This window comes from Pseudophryne corroboree, chromosome 7, assembly GCF_028390025.1.
Source record: "Pseudophryne corroboree isolate aPseCor3 chromosome 7, aPseCor3.hap2, whole genome shotgun sequence".
Classification (NCBI taxonomy): domain Eukaryota; kingdom Metazoa; phylum Chordata; class Amphibia; order Anura; family Myobatrachidae; genus Pseudophryne; species Pseudophryne corroboree.
Window position 1 is genome coordinate 335169413 of NC_086450.1, and position 25197 is coordinate 335194609.

General features: G+C 45.6%; 1 protein-coding gene across 1 annotated transcript in view; it reads left to right on the forward strand.

Annotated features, from left to right (window-relative positions):
• NDE1 (nudE neurodevelopment protein 1) overlaps positions 1 to 24332 on the forward strand; it is an 86604-nt gene extending 62272 nt beyond the window's left edge. The window contains exon 9 of the mRNA XM_063934368.1: positions 22855 to 24332. Within this exon, the coding sequence (XP_063790438.1) occupies positions 22855 to 22948 (94 nt within the window). The 3' untranslated portion in view covers positions 22949 to 24332. The remainder of the gene's footprint in view (positions 1 to 22854) is intronic.
• Positions 24333 to 25197: the final 865 nt, after the last annotated feature.

Below are 25197 nucleotides of genomic sequence, written 5' to 3' on the forward strand. Positions count from 1 at the left end.
TGGAGGAACAGTTGCCATCCCCCGAGAAACAACCGGATTAGAAGTTCTAGATGTTCCGAAGTTTACTTGCTCTGTATCCGTTTTTGTCGGTCAAAGTGGGAGACGCCACCCTTGGTGGACCCATCTGTCTCCCGTTTATCTAATATCAGGATTTTGGTACTTACCGATAAATCCCTTTCTCCGATTCCACAGGGGCCACTGGAGCGTAGTTACAATGGGGAAATAGTAGGCAGTAGTTGGGAGCTGGCACTTTAAAATTCTCACACTGTGGCTAGCTCCTCCCCTACTATCTCCCCTCCAAGCCAGTCTACGTAAAACTGTGCCCGAGGAGAGCTGTAATAAACAAACCGTAAGGTAGAGGAGGTTAATGAAGCCCTGTAAACCAGGAGAACACAAACCAAACCTGGAACAGAACCCAAGAAACAACCGGCTAGCCCGAACTCAACAAGCAGTCATATGGTGATCTGCAAACCGTTAAGCAAAAAACAAGGAGGAACAGCGCTGGGCGGGCGTCCAGTGGCCCCTGTGGAATCGGAGAAAGGGATTTATCGGTAAGTACCAAAATCCTGATTTCTCCTTCATCCACTAGGGGCCACTGGAGCGTAGTTACAATGGGGACGTCCCAGAGCTCCCAGAACGGGTGGGAGAGCGCTGAGAGTTCTGTAAAACCACTCGGCCAAACTGAGATGCAGAGGCCGCAAAAGTGTCAAACTTGTAGAATTTGACAAACGTATGACGGCCGGACCAAGTAGCCGCCCGACCTAAAGTATTCATGGAGACCCCACGGGCAGCTGCCCACGAAGGTCCCACCACGCACGTAAAGTGCGCTGAAATGGAAAACGGAGGCTCCCGAGCAACCGCCAAGAAGACTGTCTGATGGTCAGATGTATCCAACAGCCCAGCATATGCTGGGACCCTGGCTATTTAGTACGGGAGCATCGTACAGAATAAAGAAGAAAAAACCCTTCGTCGAATAGCCTAAGACCTCTGTAGAGAAAGTCAGCGAGCCCTGACAACAGTCAAAGAGGACTGAAAAACACTAGTGTCAGATTTATATGAAAAACGGACATGCCCTTTGGGAGAAACGACCGCTGAGGCCGAAGCTCAGCCGGGGGAGTTGCTAATAGAGTACTCCCTGAAAGAGAGCCCGAACTTACGGGCGCCAGGCTAATTTCTTTTGGAAGAAAACCGAAAAAGGTAGGGACCGAAAATTCAGGTCAATGTGGTTTGAAGCGCAGCGGAGCAAAACCTCCCAGAGAAACCAAAGATTACGGCTGAATGGTAACTGAAAGAAGGGGAAAACCCCCTTTTATCCTTATGTCCCATACAGCTTTCCAAAAGTGGCAAAAGCGAGAAGAGGTAACAGACTTCTGAAATCGGGGCCTAGTAGGCCTAACCGAACTAGGGAACTCCTCCCTTCTGAGGGCTCGTGAACAGTCACACGGTTAAATGAAACCAGTGTAAGATTGAACAAAGAAAAGGACCCTGTTGAAGTAGACAGTCCAGTCGAGGTAGGAGCCAAGGCTCCTCTACCGACAACAGTTGTAGCCGTATCTTCAAGTCATGGGTGGCCCAACCAGAGCCACCGAGAGGACTAGCATGCATATTCTCCTCCTGTGTTACCGAAAGTGAGGTAGAAATAGAAAAGGAGGCAGGATAGAATAACCAGAAACTCCCAGGAGCCCTGAGGGCATCCTCGGCTACTGCCACCAGAGCTCACGTCGGTGAGTAGTAAAGGGTTAAAGAGTCAGTCAGAACCCCCTGAGGTCGATTCGAAATCTCCGCCCACAGCAGACCAGCTGACAAAACTCCGGGGAATGTTCCCTCACCCAGGAGTCTGACCTGGTGGCCTGATCTGGAAAGAAGATTGTTGTCCCCCGCTCAAAGGGGAATGTAGGCGACCACTCATTGCGTCGCAGCTTGACTGAAGAAATAAGAGTACCTGGTACCGAGGAAGGAAAAATTCTCCGACGGACCCTGTTGAGAAAACGTTTATGAGGAGCATAAATCAGATCTTCAGAAGCCACGTAATTTACAGAGTGGGATAGTAGCAGTAGATTGTCCCATTAGGGAACCAACGTCAACCCCTTGAAAAAGAGTTATTCTGTGATCTTCCTGAACCCTGTGGGAGCGGAAGAGAGACCGAAAGAAAAGGACTTACAGTGAAAATGAGAATCCTGTAATGCGACTGAGTAAAGCCCGATGAGGAAACCCAACGGAAATCAGTAAACAGGCATCCCTGAAGACAAGGGACGCGTAAAACTCCCTTTCTTGTTCAACTAGCAATCACAGACTGAAAGGATTCTAAGGCCAGAATAGGCCTGGCCGAGCCAACTGGCTTCGGAACGTGAAAAGAAAACAAAGGCCTGAGAACTGTCCCGATTCAAATGATATGTACAAAACAGGGATCAACACCCTTTGCGGTTAGAAGCATATGGAGCGCCGCCTGCATTATGACTCTCTTGTCATCGTAAATCGGCCGACCCCTGCCGAGGGACTCCCGAGACGGTTGTACTCCCAAATCTAGTCTGTAACTGCCCAAGCCTTCTTCCACCGACCTGCGCCTACCCTGGGACCCTCCAGGTGGTAGGAAAGTCTGACCTTTAGTGTGTGTATAGGATGATGTAAAATCAGACTGGACCGAGGATGCTGAGCCTCTGCTTCAGCTTTTTTTTTTTTTTTTTTCCTTCTGAGATCCCCTGGCGACAGAGATATCGCCCGTGTGGAATCGGAAGCCTGAAAGGGCACGGTAAAAATCTAAAGGAAAGACCGGTAAAGGTCTGTCTTGGAGCTGGGGCAGAAGTAGGAGAAAGCAAAGTGGACTTGCCTCCAATGGTTCAAGAAATCCTGCAGAAAGTTCCTTCCCCTGAACCATCTGCCCCGTAGGATCTCATGTTCACCTGTCACTGTCGCAGCCCCCGAGGTCGTCGGGTTAAGACAGCCCAAAGCGAAAATGCAGGTTCCGAGACTGCAGACGTGGAGACCTCCAAAGAACATAAAGCAGAATCGTGATTCTGACTCGTACCAAAGTATCAATTGATCCGGATGCGAAACATCCTATAACCTAGAGGACAATTGTTCCACAACCTACCTGCTCCGGACAAGGTAGAACCCTGCTGCCGTATATGTCTTCGATGGGCAAGGTTGCCTCAGGAAAACGGCAGCTTGTTGGACCGGTGATACATCGAGGGGTATACCCTGGAGAGGTACTGATACCATTTCCTGCCGTCTGCGGGGAAAGGATAGGAAAACAAACATTGTTTGATACCTGAAATTGTGTATTCGGGTGTCTGCCGGCCGTCTACCGGAGCCTGCCCAGCTCATCCGAAACTGGACCAGTTGCTGTCATTTCGTCATTGGCGTCGAACCCTGATGGACTTGACGTGTCCGCCTCCTTTACCTGCAGTCTCAGACGAACTGCTGTATAATGCACCTGGATATTCTGAGACACTGGTTCAGACTCCACAGAAAACAGACATCATCAGTATTGTAACATGGAAGGTTAGCAAGGTTCCTTTAGAAACCTGGAGAGGTGAAATGACGTACAAGGTCTCTGGTTACCAGTGACATTACCTGTATAATCTGAGCTGTTCAAACAGGAGCGTCCTGCAGGTTCGTGGAGGGCTAAGCAGATGGCTCCACCGCATACTTCACACCTAAGAGGGAATTCTTTGACTATCCCAGGTGAGACCAACGAAAGGAGAAAAGGTGGGTTAAATAAACACAGCCCTATGTAAGGTCTGCGCTATAATGTGTGACCGACACGATTCAAATAAACTTTCTGGAGCAGCGGAGACCTGAACCAGTAGTGCTGCGCTGTGGGACAGGAGTCTTAGCCCTAGGCTATAGGAGCTCCCCTTAAAGTTTTGTTTGGATTCAAACCCCTGTTCAGATACCCGCTACTAGCGTACTGAGCCACAGCGCTATTTGTCTGATGCCTTACACACATTCCCCAATTACAAATAGCATTAGTAACTAGTGACACCAAGGAATAATAAAGGGAAGGCAACACCCCTCCCTGTATGTAGTGTACCGCTAATTAAGGTGCACCAGATGTTTCTCAGAGGTTCCGCTGGCTTTTCAAAATGGTGACCAGCCTGTGAGAAAAGATGGGGGGAAATGTTATGTGGCAAGGTGGGGTATTCTGTTTCTAGAAAACATTGCGGAAGTGTTTGTTTTATCCCCTATATATGGTATTGTATGGATATATCTATATACATACCCACACACACTTATATATAGATATGTTTGTATATATATATATTGACAATGCTAAATACTTTTGTCGTATAAACAACCCTTTATGAAGCTAAGAACACTGTACGCTGTTTGCTTAAGAAATACCGTATGGGTACGCTATCTGCGTAACGATCGCTAAGCCGTAGGCGAGACGCTCAAGCGTCACGTTCGCTCACGGCCCAGTGATCACAGGACACGTTATTGGTTATGTCTAGGGGAATGATTCGCTGTAGCGTAGCCTATGCTCGAGACCACGAGGAGGTCACCAGCGATGCAGACGCTCACAACACTATACCTTTATGTTAAAACCTTATACCAATGAAATACACTGAATACCTTAATGTGAGTACAGGGTGTAAGTGCAACCTTGTGTAACCTGACTAACTACAAAGCTGCTTGAGCGTCACCGACGCTCAAATGAACACTTAACACTATAGAAAATACACAGATACTGGTTTAGGTTCCAAAGCCTATTAACTATGTATTATAACTAATATACTTGCAAAAAGGAATCACAGTACAAATGATACACTACAGTATAACATAAACCACCTAACCAGATAACTATACAGGAAACACACTACAATACAATACAGTTAAGTTTAAGGAGAAATAAGAGAAGATGAGAAGACAAGAGAGAGAGAGAGATTTGAGAGAGATTGGCTCACAATAACATTAAAAGACAATATGGTTGCAGCGAAGCTTACACATGTGAGGAACAATCGCTGCGCAGTTAATCAATGCTGAGAATCTTTGTTTAGAAAGTACTTGAGCTTACCCATGCTGCCTGTCCCTATATACACAACACCCAGCTACACAATCGTCCCTACAATGCCGCATGGGGCAGAAGCTAGACTCCATTTTATTCCAAAATGTCCAAGCCTCAAAACAATGCATATGTTCTGATTTTACAATTCCAAACAATCTAAATCACCTTTCACAATTTCAAGCAAACACAGTATCTCTATAACCAGAGCATATGAGTTATCACAAGACCAGACCACCAGGTACTCACAAGTATCAGCCTGCCATTGCTACCAGCACATATTCAAAAGTACTGCATGGTGGTATTTATGATTAACAAGATCCCAGCTACCATCACAGATTCCACAGGGCACCAACACTAACACCCATCAATCATCACAGCCAAGTTACAATATCCTATTTAAACCAGAAAGCAATATGTCTATATTTCCTTCTATAGCCATGTGATTCTATACTTAGCCTTTGGGAAGGAATTCTGTCCTGGGGATGTAGCCGCCATGCTGCTTGATGCTAGCTTAGTTCTGAGTGTCAGTCAGCCCTGTGATCTCCAGTGGGTATATCATACCTGCATTCCAGCTGTGGGGGTGTGTCAACCACAGGAAGTGTGTGTCCCTCCCAGCATGTGAGCCAGCTGCATCAGTGGCCTTGGTTATGTAACACAATGGGTGATGACCAACACATTCCTGTCTAGTGAGAAGCTATTGTTTGGCGAATACAAAACAGAATCCTGTCTGGGTTTTGTTCTATATTCATGATGTCCACTTTCAGTTGAGACCATGACATCTCAGCCCTCATTCTCCTGTATACAAATCCAGCCCCATTTGTAAACACAGGTGTTGGCCCTCCTTATTGAGTCTCAAAAGCTCAGTGTAATTAAAGGCTATTGTACTCCGTCTGCGGGAAAGATACTGATTTGGAGTACAATTGATCTTCAATTACTATTCCTGTGTTTACCTTATGCATGTGTAGATATGAGGCCCTCTTAACATGCAAACTATTGTTTGGGGGATCTCTGAGGTCAAAGAGACATTTGAGACCTACTGATGCCTGTCTCCAACTGTTCAGATGCATGACTAAGTAAGAACAAATAATAATAAATAAATGGACATAACTTCTTATGTCCATAACTATTCGCACGAGCAATTAATACGCTCCAAACCAACACCGGAATATTGCTAATTAAATACTCTTCCGATGGGTACCAAACACTGCTGTATGATTCCTGTTAGACCCTTCGTACGATGCAAAGAGGGACTCCTCAGCTCAGGGACATTCTATTTTAACCAAACTTTCAGAATCTATCAAAGGGACCATGATCTATAAACTACATTAATTGTGAACAGTTGTAACGAATGGGTCGCACGCTACGACTACGTAAACTCTACCGTAAATACGCATACCGCGCCTGCGAGTGCACGCTATTGCGGGTATGCGCCTCCACGGGAGAGCGCACGCATGCGCAGCACGGACCAGTGTGCGGTGCAAATATGGCAACGTGCATAGAGACATTTTTTCTGACTTCGACAGTCCACCCTTTGGCAGTCAATAATAACTGCCACAAAACGTTTAAGGAGAAAAATGTAAGTCAGGGGTTAATTGATTTCCATGGTGGGGTAAGGAAGAAGAGAGGAGTAGGTGTGAAAAGGGTATGACCTAGTGAGAGAGTAGAAGCGTGTGTATGAGTCCATGTTTGGAGGGTCATGTATCATCGTGCCGTACGTGTGGTAAATCAAGCTTCGAGGTATTGCGAAGTATACATTTGAATTCCTTCTTATCCTGTGGTACAGGTCTGTGGATGGGCTGTCAAACTCTACCGAGCTCATTTCGGCTGTGGTTGTAACAAAATGGGGATGCACATTTTAGTTGATGATACATGAATGGGGGAGGTATGTGGTTGCTGATATCTGTGCCTGTATTCCCTATCGACTATGTGTGTCGTTACCTGAGGGTTGTAGAGATGAAGATAAAGAACACTTACGAAAAATGCAATGATATTCTATGTCAGGGAAATGTACATCTGTTGTTGAAGTTGTGTTCGGTATCTGTTGAGAGTCGTCTTCTTTGCGCTGTTTTGCTCCTTAGGCATGAGCAACAAGCTTTGTCAGTGCCATCAGATTTACAAAAATGTTGGGCTAGCGTGAGTTTAAAAGTACTAGGGAAACTGGGGATCCATGGCAAAGTTCATCAAGTGTCCATATTTAAAGTTGTCAAATCTTCTTCTTTGGTCAATCCGTTGTCTGTATACATCTCGTCTCGTCAGCTTCCTCGTCCAAGGGGGTCTTTGTATCTTGGAGAAAAGCAGAAAAACAGGTGAAAGAAACGGACCGTATAATCGCATTTTCATCACATTCTGGTTTCTATCATTGGGTCATAAATCAAATCCAGGTTAATTACAGTTTCCTCACTCCTCAAGCTCATCACTTTTGTACTTTGTTTGCACCTCATTAAAGCCTGCCCGCATCTAAATATCAATCCAATTGATATAACGACACCCAAGATACATAGTAGAAACTTTCCAACATCCTTTGACTCCTTGAGCCCATTCTCCCAAACCGGAGAACCAATTTCGCGGGTTCAACCATGACACCCAACTAGTCAGCTCATTACCTACAGCAGCAAGGGTGAGATTGTGTTTTCGACGAAATTCCCACTTCAATTGGAGAATATCGTCCATCTTTTGGTCTATGACCTCTACCGGATCCTCGGTGCTATTTGTGATATACGTGCAACACTTTATGCCGTACTGTGTTGCCAATGTAACACAATATCCGCCTGTTACTGCTGTAAGATAATTAAGAACCATCCTATGCTGAACTAGTTCTGTTTTGTAAGCTTGAAGTTCTCTTCCAGTGTATCTAAACGTGTCATCATACATTTCAGTGATATTATCTAACAAATTGGCGAGTGCGGAAATGTATCTATAATTCATCACTCCTCGAGCGGTACGAGTGAAATCTAACGCTACCAGAACCTGAATCCCGGTGGATTCATGGATAAGATCGGAGGCCGGATGCTCTAACCTTTCTGACAGTTTGTCTTTTAACTCGGTGCTCGTAATGAGTGTGAGTATAAGGAGCTTGGGCACCACGGTGTATGTCCTTCATTTTGTCATGTGTAACAGTCATCACTTCAGGCAATACTTTTCCAATATAACACAATCCTTCAGAGTTTGGGGCAAGCCACTTGTACGCCTTTCTCCCGCATATGAAATATGCATCATCGGGGAGAACATATGGGACGGAGAAGGACATGACCATGTTACAAACCTTCCAGGTGAAATCTCCTGACCCTAATTCTTCCATCTGCCTAATGCACGTATCAGTTTGTATGATATGTGCACAGTATCCTGGTGATACCTCTCCAACTCTAGTAATCCTATTTCCTAAGGTATATCGATACCGGAAAGATTTTCCTCTACTGGCTATGTGGCGTACCAGCTCTGTATCTGTAGGCATTCTATCTGCTCTATGCGAAAAGGTCATGGTTAGGTTGCTCCATGACACTTCCCAATTTCCCGGCTTTCGGGGATTGGAGATGTTAAAACATAATAGGGACCTATCCACATGGTATTGGTGGAGCTTCAAACTAGGAGGGCTGGAGATATTAAACCTCCGGTCCACCGGTCTCCCACCACTTAGCTCAAGTACCTCCCCTAACGTTAAAGGAAATGGTACTAGCCCTGATTTGCTGTGACCCTGAGGTACTTGAGAGCATACCCAACAATCTGTTTGGTTTAACACGTTACCCACTAGAGAGTGATAGTCACTCAATGGATGCCGGTCCATATGGATATTAAAACTGGATTGGCATTTCTTTGTTACAGAGCCTACAGATACAACTTTCTTTTTGAACTAACATTCCTTCACAGTTGTTTACAAATAACATGGTTGTTAGATCGTGCCCGGTACTCGCCTTTGCTTGGTGATTGGGTTGCTATTGGAAATTTACACCTCCGTCTCAGTCATCAGGACCTTTCTGGATCCTTTCTCGACCTCACTGGTACTCTCACCGAAACAGACTGCTCTGGTCAACATCATGGTTAACGGGAAAAATCCATATCACAGTCTCTTGGGGCAAGTCCATCTTACAGGAGGAGAAAAGAAGAAATTTGTAAATGGGGTATAAGAAAATCAGTTTGAGGGGGAGAGAACTCGTTACGATAATAAGTTCTCTCGTCTTGTTGTTCTTCTTGTTCTGCTGTCCTCTCAAAGGTGTTGTCTCTGTCTTCAAAAACGATCATTCTGGTGATGCAATATTCCTTCCTAACCGACGATCTTTCTGTAAGGAGCAAAAATCTGGCATTACCATTGGTCCAACTGAGGGGTGACATAGCATCTTTAAACCATGGAAACATGAGTGAGAAGAGAGAGAAAATAAAAAAAAACAAAAGAGATAGAGAACAATTCATGTGCATATATACATTACATAACTCGACAATAACCATCAATAAGAAAAGAGAAACAAAGCATTTTTAAACATTGTAAGAAAACATTGTTAGCATTAGAAAAACATTGTCAGACTTATTAGGCTGTCATATCTATGTGTCTACTGGTCTCCTTGAGCAGTCCCTCCCCACCAGCACCTGCATTACTCCACTGTCTGTATCTGGCCAGAAATACATTGTGGCGGAGGTCATGCTGGGGTTTGGTAGACTTCTGCAAGGACCAAGTGGGTATGCAATGTGTGAATTCTTACCACTACTAGTCAGAGATGGGGATAGAGAGAGAGAGAAAAAAACATTTCACTGATACATTTACAACGTTTCACCTGGTCATTCCTGTGTCTTTCAGTGAATGACCTCCCAATTTATTAACCGTTACCTCAGGCTTACCATCAGTCCTAAGGATCACCTTTCCTGACTATATATTATGGGTGTGGCTCAAAATCCTTCCTATATGATCCCTGATTATAATTTGGTGTGTCCTAACTTTTGCTCATTTTCATGTCTAGGGGGTCTGATTTTATGTGGGCTGCTGCAGTTACTGGCATAATGCCCTTCTCTTTTGCACAGATCACAAATCCTTAAGTTCCTCCATGTGCCAATGGCCTGGGGTTTTGGTTGATTTGATGCCTCCTCAAACGCTTGGATGCTCATCACCATCAACCGCTTTCCCTGTACCTACCTGATTCCTTGGATACCATGATTATGTCGTTGTCCAGGGAGTTGATATACCTTCTGTGAATCTTTGATCATACAGTTAGATCTTTCCTAGGATCTGGGTAATCAGACATGATTGATCTCAATTCTGTCCGGGACCAGGGATGGCGCATTGCACTGTCCTTGACGGGAATGGTTCCCTGATCGTCAGTCTTCCCATTGGGGACTGTGATCACCCTGACAGGACTAAACTCAATTACATCACCTTGTTTTGGTCTTATAATATGGGGTACATTTGTTTGTGCGTGATATAAAACATTGTACGTACCTGTGGACACGACCTCACCTGACCCTCCGTTAGGGGGTTTGATTATTGCCTTTACCAATTTGGTCGTGTCCACCTGGATGTCTTGTAGGATGGCTTCTGGAAGAGGTGCCGACATCGTTCTGGGCTCACTTTCTTGTTTGTATTCCTGAGGGAGGTTTGACATGGGGTGCAGCTTGCACAGGTTAATAGTTGTACATTCAACAGTATTACAATAATCATTGTTACATTTATTACACTTATTCTTATAATCTATATTACAGTTGCTAAGAGCGTTTTTATTGTTCACCCTTGTGTCTTTCTCTCCGCAATCAACCCCTCTCCTGATGCCACTGTCTCTCCTCTCAAGATAAGAGTCAGAAAAGTCAATAGACTCTTTTTGTAATTCACTTTCCTGTTGCCATAACTGTAAATATTCATAATGTTTATTTTGTCTCTTCGTTGGTTCAATGAGACTTATCCTCCTCCTTAAATTTTGTAACACTACTGGACTGAAGCTACCTATTCTTGGGAATTTGTCCCTGTCTTGTACAGTCATTCTCTCCCATTCATCACCTAAAACCTCTGTGTGACTACCGTATTTTTCACACATTACATATCGTGCCGACCCAACTGGTCGGTTCTCTGAATCAACCCGAACCGAGGTTGATCGCCCCCTACCTGAACAACTGGCCCCCATAATCTGCAGGCGTTGCTTATTCCTCCTTGGATCTTTATCTCAAGGTTTTCAGCGAACCCTTACAAACAAACCAAGATGTCCTTGGGCAGGCCGGCGGTGGTGGTTTATCAAGTACCCCACTTACTTCTCGCCCACGTTGGCCTGTGCTGCAATCACTGTAACCAGAGCTGCTGTACCCAACCCAGGGCCCCTGTGAACCTTTATTTACTGGGGCGCGTTCCCCAGCAAGTATCGGTTGTTGGATAGTTCCTGAGTGACCAGCGAACTTCCCTTCCAAAAATAAAAAATTACACAAATCACGTCAGAATGTACAAATAGCGTTTGTGACCACTTTACTCTAATGGTATTAGGTCAGATTACTAACTACTGCACACAATTACGTGCGGTCCAATCGTTCAGTACACGAGCACTACTTGTCATGTACTGAAAGATCAATGGAATCGATGTTTCCGGCCGCGATTCCTTCAGCAAGAGCTTGTATGGCCTATATGGGTTCTGCACCAACACCCCAGGCGTTGTGCCACTGGACTTTTATAGCGGACCTCTTTGTCTATTTTACCTGTTACCTTATGACCTCCTGGTCTGTTACCTTATGACCTCCTGGTCTGTTACCTTATGACCTCCTGGTCTTGTTACCTTATGGTCCGCTATACTCTAATGCTCAAATATTATTTAACCAGGGATGCCTCCCTAGCCACCGTATATGTCACTTACACGTATGTCCCTTGACGAGTACCCGGCTTTCCTTTTGGTTCCACCTTACAGTTATATAAACTTTTGTATACAAAACACACTCACTCAACACATGTACACTTTTGTTTCTATATCTATTTCTGCGCAGAAATTGTCTTTAGGCCAAAAGTGTTACCAATTAGGAGCAGGATCTGTTAAACTAAATTTCAGATTTTCCAAAAATAGATTTGCGTTATTTACCGCTTCGCGTTATCTACCGCTGTGCGTTAATTATCGCCTTTGCGTTACTTCACTTTATCACAACTTGAGCTACGTGGGCGTAACCGGACGCTACGTTGCGTAATGTACACTGCGTGCGTCTGCCTTTTGGATTGCGTACGCTAGTCTTTGTTAGCGACACGTGTACGCAATGCAAAGGATCCACCGTAACACAATATATTTTCTCTATCGTCCTAAGTGGATGCTGGGGTTCCTGAAAGGACCATGGGGATAGCGGCTCCGCAGGAGACAGGGCACAAAAGTAAAGCTTTTACAGGTCAGGTGGTGTGTACTGGCTCCTCCCCCTATGACCCTCCTCCAGACTCCAGTTAGATTTTTGTGCCCGGCCGAGAAGGGTGCAATTCTAGGTGGCTCTCATAAAGAGCTGCTTAGAGAGTTTAGCTTAGGTTTTTTATTTTACAGTGATTCCTGCTGGCAACAGGATCACTGCAACGAGGGACAGAGGGGAGAAGAAGTGAACTCACCTGCGTGCAGGATGGATTGGCTTCTTGGCTACTGGACATGAAGCTCCAGAGGGACGATCACAGGTACAGCCTGGATGGTCACCGGAGCCACGCCGCCGGCCCCCTCACAGATGCTGAAGCAAGAAGAGGTCCAGAATCGGCGGCTGAAGACTCCTGCAGTCTTCTTAAGGTAGCGCACAGCACTGCAGCTGTGCGCCATTTTCCTCTCAGCACACTTCACACGGCAGTCACTGAGGGTGCAGGGCGCTGGGGGGGGGCGCCCTGGGAGGCAAATGAAAACCTTTAAAAAGGCTAAAAATACCTCACATATAGCCCCAGAGGCTATATGGAGATATTTACCCCTGCCTAAATGTACTAAATAGCGGGAGACGAGCCCGCCGAAAAAGGGGCGGGGCCTATCTCCTCAGCACACGGCGCCATTTTCTGTCACAGCTCCGCTGGTCAGGAAGGCTCCCAGGTCTCTCCCCTGCACTGCACTACAGAAACAGGGTATAACAGAGAGGGGGGGCAGAATAAATGGCAATATATTAATATAAAAGCAGCTATAAGGGAGCACTTAATCATAAGGCTATCCCTGTCATATATAGCGCTTTTTGGTGTGTGCTGGCAGACTCTCCCTCTGTCTCCCCAAAGGGCTAGTGGGTCCTGTCTTCGTATAGAGCATTCCCTGTGTGTCTGCTGTGTGTCGGTACGTGTGTGTCGACATGTATGAGGACGTTATTGGTGTGGAGGCGGAGCAATTGCCAAATATGAGGATGTCACCTCCTAGGGGGTCGACACCAGAATGGATGCCTTTATTTGTGGAATTACGGGATAGCGTCAACTCGCTTAAGCAGTCGTTTGCCGACATGAGGCGGCCGGACACTCAATTAGTGTCTGTCCAGGCGCCTCAAACACCGTCAGGGGCTGTAAAACGTCCCTTGCCTCAGTCGGTCGACACAGACCCAGACACAGGCACTGATTCCGGTGGTGAAGGTGACGAATCAACCGTATTTTCCAGTAGGGCCACACGTTATATGATTTTGGCAATAAAGGAGATGTTACATTTAGCTGATACTACAGGTACCACAAAACAGGGTATTATGTGGGGTGTGAAAAAACTACCAGTAGTTTTTACCGAATCAGAAGAATTAAATGACGTGTGTGATGAAGCGTGGGGTGCCCCGATAAAAAACTGCTAATTTCAAAGAAGTTATTGGCTTTATACCCTTTCCCGCCAGAGGTTAGGGAGCGCTGGGAAACACCTCCTAGGGTGGACAAAGCGCTAACACGCTTATCAAAACAAGTGGCGTTACCCTCTCCTGAGACGGACGCACTTAAAGATCCATCAGATAGGAGGATGGAAAATATCCAAAAAGGTATATACACACATGCAGGTGTTATACTACGACCAGCTATTGCGACTGCCTGGATGTGCAGTGCTGGGGTAGTTTGGTCAGAGTCCCTGATCGAAAATATTGATACCCTGGACAGGGACAATATTTTACTGTCGTTAGAACAAATAAAGGATGCATTTCTTTATATGCGTGATGCACAGAGAGATATCTGCACACTGGCATCACGGGTAAGTGCTATGTCCATTTCGGCCAGAAGAGCTTTATGGACACGACAGTGGACAGGCGATGCGTAGAGGAGTTATTTGAGGTCGGTCTATCGGATTTGGTGGCCACGGCTACGGCCGGGAAATCCACCTTTCTACCTCAAGTCACTCCCCAACAGAAAAAGGCACCGACCTTTCAACCGCAGCCCTTTCGTTCCTTTAAAAATAAGAGAGCAAAGGGCTATTCATATCTACCACGAGGCAGAGGACGAGGGAAGAGACAGCAACAGGCAGCTCCTTCCCAGGAACAGAAGCCCTCCCCGGCTTCTACAAAAGCCTCAGCATGACGCTGGGGCTTCGCAAGCGGACTCGGGGGCGGTAGGCGGTCGTCTCAAAAATTACAGCGCGCAGTGGGCTCACTCGCAGGTAAATCCCTGGATCCTGCAGATAATATCTCAGGGGTACAGGTTGAAATTAGAGACAGAGCCACCTCGCCGTTTCCTGAAGTCTGCTTTACCAACGTCCCCCTCAGAAAGGGAGACGGTTTTGGAAGCCATTCACAAGCTGTATTCTCAGCAGGTGATAGTCAAGGTACCTCTTCTACAACAAGGGAAGGGGTATTATTCCACTCTATTTGTGGTACCGAAGCCGGATGGCTCGGTAAGGCCTATTCTAAATCTGAAGTCCTTGAACCTATACATAAAGAAGTTCAAGTTCAAGATGGAGTCACTCAGAGCAGTGATAGCGAACCTGGAAGAAGGGGACTTTATGGTATCCTTGGACATCAAGGATGCGTATCTCCACGTTCCAATTACCCCTCACACCAGGGGTACCTCAGGTTCGTTGTACAAAACTGTCACTATCAGTTTCAGACGCTGCCGTTTGGTTTGTCCACGGCACCTCGGGTCTTTACAAAGGTAATGGCCGAGATAATATTTCTTCTTCGAAGAAAAGGCGTATTAATTATCCCATACTTGGACGATCTCCTAATAAGGGCAAGGTCCAGAGAACAGCTAGAGATGGGTTTAGCACTATCTCAAGAGGTGCTAAAGCAGCACGGATGGATTCTGAATATTCCAAAATCCCAATTAATGCCGACAACTCGTCTGCTGTTCCTGGGGATGATTCTGGACACAGTTCAGAAAAAGGTTTTTCTTCCCGAAGAAAAAGCCAAGGAGTTATCTGACCTGGTCAGGAACCTCCTAAAACCAGGAAAGGTGTCTGTACATCAATGCACAAGAGTCCTGGGAAAAAATGGTAGCTTCTTACGAAGCAATCCCTTTCGGCAGATTCCATGCAAAGGGATCTGTTGGACAAATGGTCAGGGTCGCATCTTCAGATGCACCTGCGGATAACCCTGTCGCCGAGGACAAGGGTATCCCTTCTGTGGTGGTTGCAGGAGGCTCATCTATTGGAGGGCCGCAGATTCGGCATGCAGGATTGGATCCTGGTGACCACGGATGCCAGCCTGAGAGGCTGGGGAGCAGTCACACAGGGAAGAAATTTCCAGGGAGTGTGGTCGAGCCTGAAAAAGTCTCTTCACATAAGCATTCTGGAACTAAGAGCAATCTACAATGCTCTAAGCCAGGCGGAACCTCTGCTTCAAGGAAGACCGGTGTTGATCCAGTCGGACAACATCACGGCAGTCGCCCATGTAAACAGACAGGGCGGCACAAGAAGCAGGAGGGCAATGGCAGAAGCTGCCAGGATCCTTCGCTGGGCGGAGAATCACGTGATAGCACTGTCAGCAGTATTCATCCCGGGCGTGGACAACTGGGAAGCAGACTTCCTCAGCAGACACGACCTTCACCCGGGAGAGTGGGGACTTCATCCAGAAGTTTTCCACATGCTATTAAACCGTTGGGTAAAACCAATGGTGGACATGATGGCGTCTCGCCTCAACAAAACACTGGACAGGTATTGCGCCAGGTCAAGAGATCCGCAGGCAATAGCTGTGGACGCGCTGGTAACACCTTGGGTGTACCAGTCGGTATATGTGTTTCCTCCTCTGCCTCTCATACCAAAGGTATTGAGGATTATACGGCAAAGAGGAGTAAGACTAGTGGCTCCGGATTGGCCAAGAAGGACTTGGTACCCGGAACTTCAAGAGATGGTCACAGACGATCCGTGGCCTCTACTTCTGAGAAGGGACCTGCTTCAGCAGGGTCCTTGTCTTTTTCAAGACTTACCGCGGCTGCGTTTGACGGCATGGCGTTGAATGCCAGATCCTAAAAGGAAAAGGCATTCCAGAAGAAGTCATTCCTACCTTGATAAAGGCAAGGAAGGAAGTCACCGCGAAGCATTATCGCCGTATTTGGCGAAAATATGTTGCGTGGTGCGAGCAGCGGAGTGCTCCGATGGAGGAATTTCAACTGGGTCGTTTTCCTACATTTCCTGCAATCAGGATTGTCTATGGGTCTCAAATTGGGATCTATTAAGGTTCAAATTTCGGCCCTATCAATATTCTTCCACAAAGAATTGGCCTCAGTCCCTGAGGTCCAGATTTTTATCAAAGGAGTACTGCATATACAGCCTCCTGTGGTGCCTAAGGTGGCACCGTGGGATCTAAATGTAGTTTTAGATTTCCTCAAATCCAATTGGTTTGAACCACTAAAGAATGTGGATTTGAAATATCTCACATGGAAACTGACTATGTTACTGGCCCTGGCTTCGGCCGGGAGAGTATCTGAACTGGCGGCTTTGTCTTATAAAAGCCCTTATATAATTTTCCATTCGACATAGGGCAGAGCTGCGGACGCGTCCGCATTTTCTCCCTAAGGTGGTATCAGCGTTTCACCTGAACCAGCCTATTGTAGTGCCTGCGGCTACAGACGACTTGAAGGACTCCAAGTTGTTGGACGTTGTCAGAGCCTTAAAAATATACATTTAAAGGACGGCTGGAGTCAGAAAATCTGACTCGCTGTTTATACTGTATGCACCCAACAAGTTGGGTGCACCTGCTTCTAAGCAGTCGATTGCTCGTTGGTTTTGTAACAAAATTCAACTTGTACATTCTGTGGCAGGCCTGCCACAGCCTAAATCTGTTAAGGCCCATTCCGCAAGGAAGGTGGGCTCATCTTGGGCGGCTGCCCGAGGGGTCTCGGCATTACAACTCTGCCGAGCAGCTACGTGGTCAGGGGAGAACACGTTTGTAAATTTTTACAAATTTGATACCCTGGCAAAGGAGGACCTGGAGTTCTCTCATTCGGTGCTGCAGAGTCATCCGCACTCTCCCGCCCGTTTGGGAGCTTTGGTATAATCCCCATGGTCCTTTCAGGAACCCCAGCATCCACTTAGGACGATAGAGAAAATAAGAATTTACTTACCGATAATTCTATTTCTCGGAGTCCGTAGTGGATGCTGGGCGCCCATCCCAAGTGCGGATTATCTGCAATACTTGTACATAGTTATTGTTAACTAATTCGGGTTATTGTTTAGGAAGCCATTTTTCAGAGGCTCCTCTGTTATCATACTGTTAACTGGGTTTAGATCACAAGTTGTACGGTGTGATTGGTGTGGCTGGTATGAGTCTTACCCGGGATTCAAAATCCTCCATTATTGTGTACGCTCGTCCGGGCACAGTACCTAACTGGAGTCTGGAGGAGGGTCATAGGGGAGGAGCCAGTACACACCACCTGACCTGTAAAAGCTTTACTTTTGTGCCCTGTCTCCTGCGGAGCCGCTATCCCCATGGTCCTTTCAGGAACCCCAGCATCCACTACGGACTCCGAGAAATAGAATTATCGGTAAGTAAATTCTTATTTTTATCAATGTAAATGATCCCTGATCATCTACCGCAATCCACACTGACTGCCTCGTATCTCAGACAAACCGTGTGTTGTTCTATACTTTAACTATTACCTCTACTATGAAATAACAGCAAATCTCTTTTTAGCACTTTCTATCAACTATAAAATTGGCAAACAGGAATAGTGATATACGAAAATGAAACAGAAATGCAGATATATGCGTGCGTACGCAAGACAAAAGAAAAATAAACAGTTTTAAAAGGACACAAGCGTTTTGTTCTTACTTCCGGTTACCGGGTTCCTTCAGCACTCTTTATCTAAGCGAAGCAGACGCTTATCCCGCCAGCACTATGAGACAATCTCCCACCCTTTGCTGGGGGATAATGTCTGCTGATCTACCTAGTGCAGATGTGAGAAGTATAGGACGAGTTCCCAATTGACAATGCTAAATACTTTTGTCGTATAAACAACCCTTTATGAAGCTAAGAACACTGTACGCTGTTTGCTTAAGAAATACCGTATGGGTACGCTATCTGCGTAACGATCGCTAAGCCGTAGGCGAGACGCTCAAGCGTCACGTTCGCTCACGGCCCAGTGATCACAGGACACGTTATTGGTTATGTCTAGGGGAATGATTCGCTGTAGCGTAGCCTATGCTCGAGACCACGAGGAGGTCACCAGCGATGCAGACGCTCACAACACTATACCTTTATGTTAAAACCTTATACCAATGAAATACACTGAATACCTTAATGTGAGTACAGGGTGTAAGTGCAACCTTGTGTAACCTGACTAACTACAAAGCTGCTTGAGCGTCACCGACGCTCAAATGAACACTTAACACTATAGAAAATACACAGATACTGGTTTAGGTTCCAAAGCCTATTAACTATGTATTATAACTAATATACTTGCAAAAAGGAATCACAGTACAAATGATACACTACAGTATAACATAAACCACCTAACCAGATAACTATACAGGAAACACACTACAATACAATACAGTTAAGTTTAAGGAGAAATAAGAGAAGATGAGAAGACAAGAGAGAGAGAGAGATTTGAGAGAGATTGGCTCACAATAACATTAAAAGACAATATGGTTGCAGCGAAGCTTACACATGTGAGGAACAATCGCTGCGCAGTTAATCAATGCTGAGAATCTTTGTTTAGAAAGTACTTGAGCTTACCCATGCTGCCTGTCCCTATATACACAACACCCAGCTACACAATCGTCCCTACAATGCCGCATGGGGCAGAAGCTAGACTCCATTTTATTCCAAAATGTCCAAGCCTCAAAACAATGCATATGTTCTGATTTTACAATTCCAAACAATCTAAATCACCTTTCACAATTTCAAGCAAACACAGTATCTCTATAACCAGAGCATATGAGTTATCACAAGACCAGACCACCAGGTACTCACAAGTATCAGCCTGCCATTGCTACCAGCACATATTCAAAAGTACTGCATGGTGGTATTTATGATTAACAAGATCCCAGCTACCATCACAGATTCCACAGGGCACCAACACTAACACCCATCAATCATCACAGCCAAGTTACAATATCCTATTTAAACCAGAAAGCAATATGTCTATATTTCCTTCTATAGCCATGTGATTCTATACTTAGCCTTTGGGAAGGAATTCTGTCCTGGGGATGTAGCCGCCATGCTGCTTGATGCTAGCTTAGTTCTGAGTGTCAGTCAGCCCTGTGATCTCCAGTGGGTATATCATACCTGCATTCCAGCTGTGGGGGGGTGTCAACCACAGGAAGTGTGTGTCCCTCCCAGCATGTGAGCCAGCTGCATCAGTGGCCTTGGTTATGTAACACAATGGGTGATGACCAACACATTCCTGTCTAGTGAGAAGCTATTGTTTGGCGAATACAAAACAGAATCCTGTCTGGGTTTTGTTCTATATTCATGATGTCCACTTTCAGTTGAGACAATGACATCTCAGCCCTCATTCTCCTGTATACAAATCCAGCCCCATTTGTAAACACAGGTGTTGGCCCTCCTTATTGAGTCTCAAAAGCTCAGTGTAATTAAAGGCTATTGTACTCCGTCTGCGGGAAAGATACTGATTTGGAGTACAATTGATCTTCAATTACTATTCCTGTGTTTACCTTATGCATGTGTAGATATGAGGCCCTCTTAACATGCAAACTATTGTTTGGGGGATCTCTGAGGTCAAAGAGACATTTGAGACCTACTGATGCCTGTCTCCAACTGTTCAGATGCATGACTAAGTAAGAACAAATAATAATAAATAAATGGACATAACTTCTTATGTCCATAACTATTCGCACGAGCAATTAATACGCTCCAAACCAACACCGGAATATTGCTAATTAAATACTCTTCCGATGGGTACCAAACACTGCTGTATGATTCCTGTTAGACCCTTCGTACGATGCAAAGAGGGACTCCTCAGCTCAGGGACATTCTATTTTAACCAAACTTTCAGAATCTATCAAAGGGACCATGATCTATAAACTACATTAATTGTGAACAGTTGTAACGAATGGGTCGCACGCTACGACTACGTAAACTCTACCGTAAATACGCATACCGCGCCTGCGAGTGCACGCTATTGCGGGTATGCGCCTCCACGGGAGAGCGCACGCATGCGCAGCACGGACCAGTGTGCGGTGCAAATATGGCAACGTGCATAGAGACATTTTTTCTGACTTCGACAATATTTATCTATATACACACACCACAGTGAACCCATGCACCTAATAGGGCAGATAAATACTGTGCACCTAATAGGGTAGATAATTACTGTGCACCTAATAGGGTAGATAAATACTGTGTACCTAATAGGGTAGATAATTACTGTGCACCTAATAGGGTAGATGAATATTGTGCACCTAATAGGGTAGATGAATATTGTGCACCTAATAGGGTAGATAAATATTGTGCACCTAATAGGGTAGATAAATATTGTGCACCTAATAGGGTCGATAAATATTGTGCACCTAATAGGGTAGATAAATATTGTGCACCTAATAGGGTAGATAAATATTGTGCACCTAATAGGGTAGATAAATACTGTGTATTTGTAGGGTAAAGAAATACTGCACAGTAGATTTTTAATTATCAATGAGCTGAGTCCCAGCTCCTGTAATAGAGCAGATTCCCTGATCTAAATGTCTGAAATGGGGCAGAGGACTCCCCTGCAGGGAGGAATGTAGCCAAAGCAAGATGTAACAATATTTCTGCAGCACACTGCACAGAAAAGCTACAAACTCCAGAGACAGGTGTGTTGCCTAGAGACCATGAGAGCTGGGAGCTGCCGCCGGGGGGAATAAGCTTCACCCCCTTCATACCTTATACATGTAAAGAAGCCTCCCTGCACAGCCAGGCGAGGAAAGGAGCTTTCAGTGGCCCGGGGAGCGGGGGACATGCTGCCGGAATCTTCTGCTGGATGGAGTGGCCCCGACACGCGCCGTACGCAGCGGTATCCGGCCAACTCAGGAGAGCTCAGTGTCTCCCTCAGCCGGGGCCCATCCCGAGCCGCACGCAGCTGCGATGGGACCCCGCCGGCAGCTCCCGCGGTGCAGACTGGCAGTGGCAGAGCTGCCAGTCTGTGAGTGTGTGAAAGAAAAATAAAATAATAAAGAAAAAAGAAAAAATTCTTCAGCTAAACCCAAGTGAACCAGCTACCTCGGGCACTAAACTAAGACTGGCTTGGAGGGGAGATAGTAGGGGAGGAGCTAGCCACAGTGTGAGAATTTTAAAGTGCCAGCTCCCAACTACTGCCTACTATTTCCCCATTGTAACTACGCTCCAGTGGCCCCTAGTGGATGAAGGAGAAACCCCTTTTCCACTGAGGTTCCTGGTCCGACCTGAGATTTGGAACACCGTTACAAGCTATGTCAGATCCAATACATACCCCTTTTCCTCCACGGGTGCAGTGCTGGCACTTGGAGAGGACATCTCCTTGCACCAAAATACTGCTCTCCCCTTGATGGAAACGGGTCCAGGATGGGACGACCCGGGTAACCCGTTTACACTGCAGCTTACCCGGGACCTTCCCTTATAAAATCCTGCAAGGGATCAGGGAAGGATTCCTGAGTGACTGGGCCCTGGTGGAGCGGTTTCCACTGACAAAAATCATGGATTCACGTGCAATGACACAGGATTTACAGTTCTAGTTGAAAAGGGTATAAGACGACGACTATTCATGTCCTGTGATCCACTTCCCTTCGGGATGGGTCAAATAGGAAACTGGAGTCCACTCTTAAAACCATTTACACCATAGTTGGAATTTTTCTACACTTGTATCCAGTGGTTGCATGGGTTAACGAAGTGGCAGAAAAGTGGGAGGAACAGTTAGTCAAAGGTCTAAATTCTAGCTTATCCCACGCATACCTTTAGCAGAGCATATTAGGGAATCAGTGAATTATCTTGGAGACACAGCGCTTGATGCCAGACAGTTATGTTCCAGGATTTCCACTTCGACTGTGGCGGCTTATCTCCCCTTTTGCCTGAGCCTGGCAGGGAAGTCTAAACACACCCCGGAGGCTCTATTGTTTTCTGTGAACGTCATCTTTGGCCCAGAGCTGGACAAAATGATTACCCTCGCTATGGGGGGTTAGCCTTCCTTATCCATGTTTTTGCATTCCACGGCTTTCTCGCTGTTCGTGCATTCCCTCAATTTTCGCTCCAAATTCTGAGGCGCCTCCTCAGCTGACAGGGGAGGCAGTCCGGTCCTTCCCGTTCTGTTCCCATATCTCCCCTCAAACTCGTCTTCCTTCTCTGGTGGTTAAATACTGACCATCTGGAGGCTGGTCATCTTTTTGCAATTTGGGACTGGGTCTTGGTAAAGAACTACAGCCTCGCAGTCTCCAGTTGAGATGTTGGGCACACTTTAAGTGAAATTGTGGAAATTGGTTACTTTTTATTTTAGAAATTAAAAAATATATATATATATATTGGTGGGAGGTATGTAACTATAATATGTCATTATGTGTTTATTTTATGCTAACATTCCTCTTACTATTTTTCCCCAGGTTAATTAGACGACTGGAGTATGGATCGGTGTCTCAAAATATGCCTGTGCAAGGGATGCACTCACCTCAAGGCGTAGTCAAGATGATACTGTAGGACGTTTAGCGACCATAAACTTAACTTATTGATTTTAGTAGCATTGAATCGGGTCAAGAAAGAAGCTTGCACAGGAAATGTTAGAAAGGATCTTGCTAGTCTGTAATAATGTTCCACGCAGGAACCAAAAGAAACCAATAATGGTGATCATGCACTGTAGTTGCTTCAACTGATTTGTTTCACTTTGTGGTGTTTTTATAACAGATCCTTATTTTGAAGATGGTGTTAAAGTAGAGTGACCATATTATCCCTTTTATCTGGGACGCTCATGGATTACACAGTTTCTGTGGCCGATTAAAACCAGCTGAATTGTAGGCTTGAAGTCAGCCAGCCACAGAACCTGTGTAATCCTTGAGCGTCCCAGGTAAAAGGGATAATATGGTCACACTCTAGTTAAAGGATCTACCTCTAGTACAGAGGTTCTCAAACGTGGTCCTCAAGGCACCCCAATGGTCCAGGTTTTAAGTATATCCACACTTAGCCACTGGTGACTTAATGATTTTACCATCTGTGCTGGGCCTTGGAGAAAAATAAAACCTGGACTGTTGGGGTTCCTTGAGGACCGTGTTTTAGAACCTCTGCTCTAGTAGTTAATGTATGTGCACATAAATGATAAGAATGTCTTCTAAAGTAAACTGTAAATCTAGGTACTGGGTGCACTCCTCTTTAAAGTTGTACATTTAAAATAGAATTAATACAATATATTGGGTACAGATTTAGTTGCAACTGTCGAAAAAACTAAATAACCCAAGCCATCATGTAGTGGACTGTTAAATAGCCCCGTAACAAGTTCTCATTAGAAAGAGATCACTGAGTAGATTCATTTTACTTTTTTTTTTTTTTTTACTTTTCGCCCGTCCCTCCTTTTCTGTTATGCCTGGACAAATTAATCTCTTTCTTGAGTCTGTTCTACAACACTTATCTGATTTGTGTACAGTATCCATAATTTTGGTAAAATAAGTTTGAGCAAGGTTTGTGACTTTTTTTTTTAGAATGTTTAGCTGGTTTCCAAACACTTATATGCACAGAAACGAGGCCTCCACTGCCGCCTCCAGCATGTCTGTTGGTATTCCTTTCCACGCACACATTCTATGTATACAGCTGTAAAAGTGTACTTAGTGAATGTTTAGATCAGTGCTATAGCTGTAAGTGTAGAGCAGGTTACATTTCACGTGTTTCAGCCACCTCATGCAGATCTGCAGGGCTAATTACACATCTATATTCTTGAATCATGAGGGGTCTCCTCATGTTTTCAAGCTTTATAACCTTTTTACGTGTACTCTGTTAATGTTTTGCCATTTTTTACTACTTACCTGTGTTATAATCTAAGAATGTGCAGATAATTTAATGAAGGCATCAAAGATTACATCTCATAATTTTGTTATACCGACTAATGTCTGTGCTTTGTTTTGCCTTAGTGTAATTAGTTACATTAAAATGTTAACACGAGTCAATTTTTTAAAAACTCCTAAACCTGTAATGTGTTTGGGTTTTATTTTATTACTACTTTTAATTTATTTTTATTTTTTTAAATACATTTAATTTCTCTTACGTCCTAGGGGTTGCTGGGGTCCACATTAGTACCATGGGTATAGACAGGTCCACTAGGTGCCATGGGCACTTTAAGAGTTTAATAGTGTGGGCTGGCTCCTCCCTCTATGCTCCTCTTACCAGACTCAGTTTAGAAAATGTGCTCGGCGGAGCCGGTCACAGCTAGGGGAGCTCCATAGGAGTTTTTCTAGTTTTATTGTTTTTATTATAGTTAGGCACACGGAGACTGCTGGCAACAGCCTACCTGCTTCGTGGAACTTAGAGGGGGGGGGGGGGGGAGTAGTGTCCAACCCTCTGAGGTTAATGGCCACTAGCTCCGCTGAGCTCCTGAGGGTGTCGATCCCAAGCCCCCGAGGTGACCGCTCGCTCCCGCAGCACTGCCGCCACCCCCTAACAGCCAGAAGACGTCCGTGGGGAGTTGGACATCGGCGCCCCGACAAGCGGGGATCCGGTGAGAATGGCTGCATCGGGGTGGGAGCGCAGCGCTGAGGCTGTGCTCCGGAGGGCTCAGAGGCACAGTGTGCGGCGCTGTGAGGGGCGGCCTGGGCCAGCACAATACCCTTACACTGTTCTCCGAGGCTATGGGAGACACTGTACTGCTGCTAGCAACCATTACCTCAGGCCTGTATAATCTCTAGAAGTGCGGGAACATGCGCCATTTTAGGGGACGGAGCTTCTCAGGGCGGATCCAGCACTCA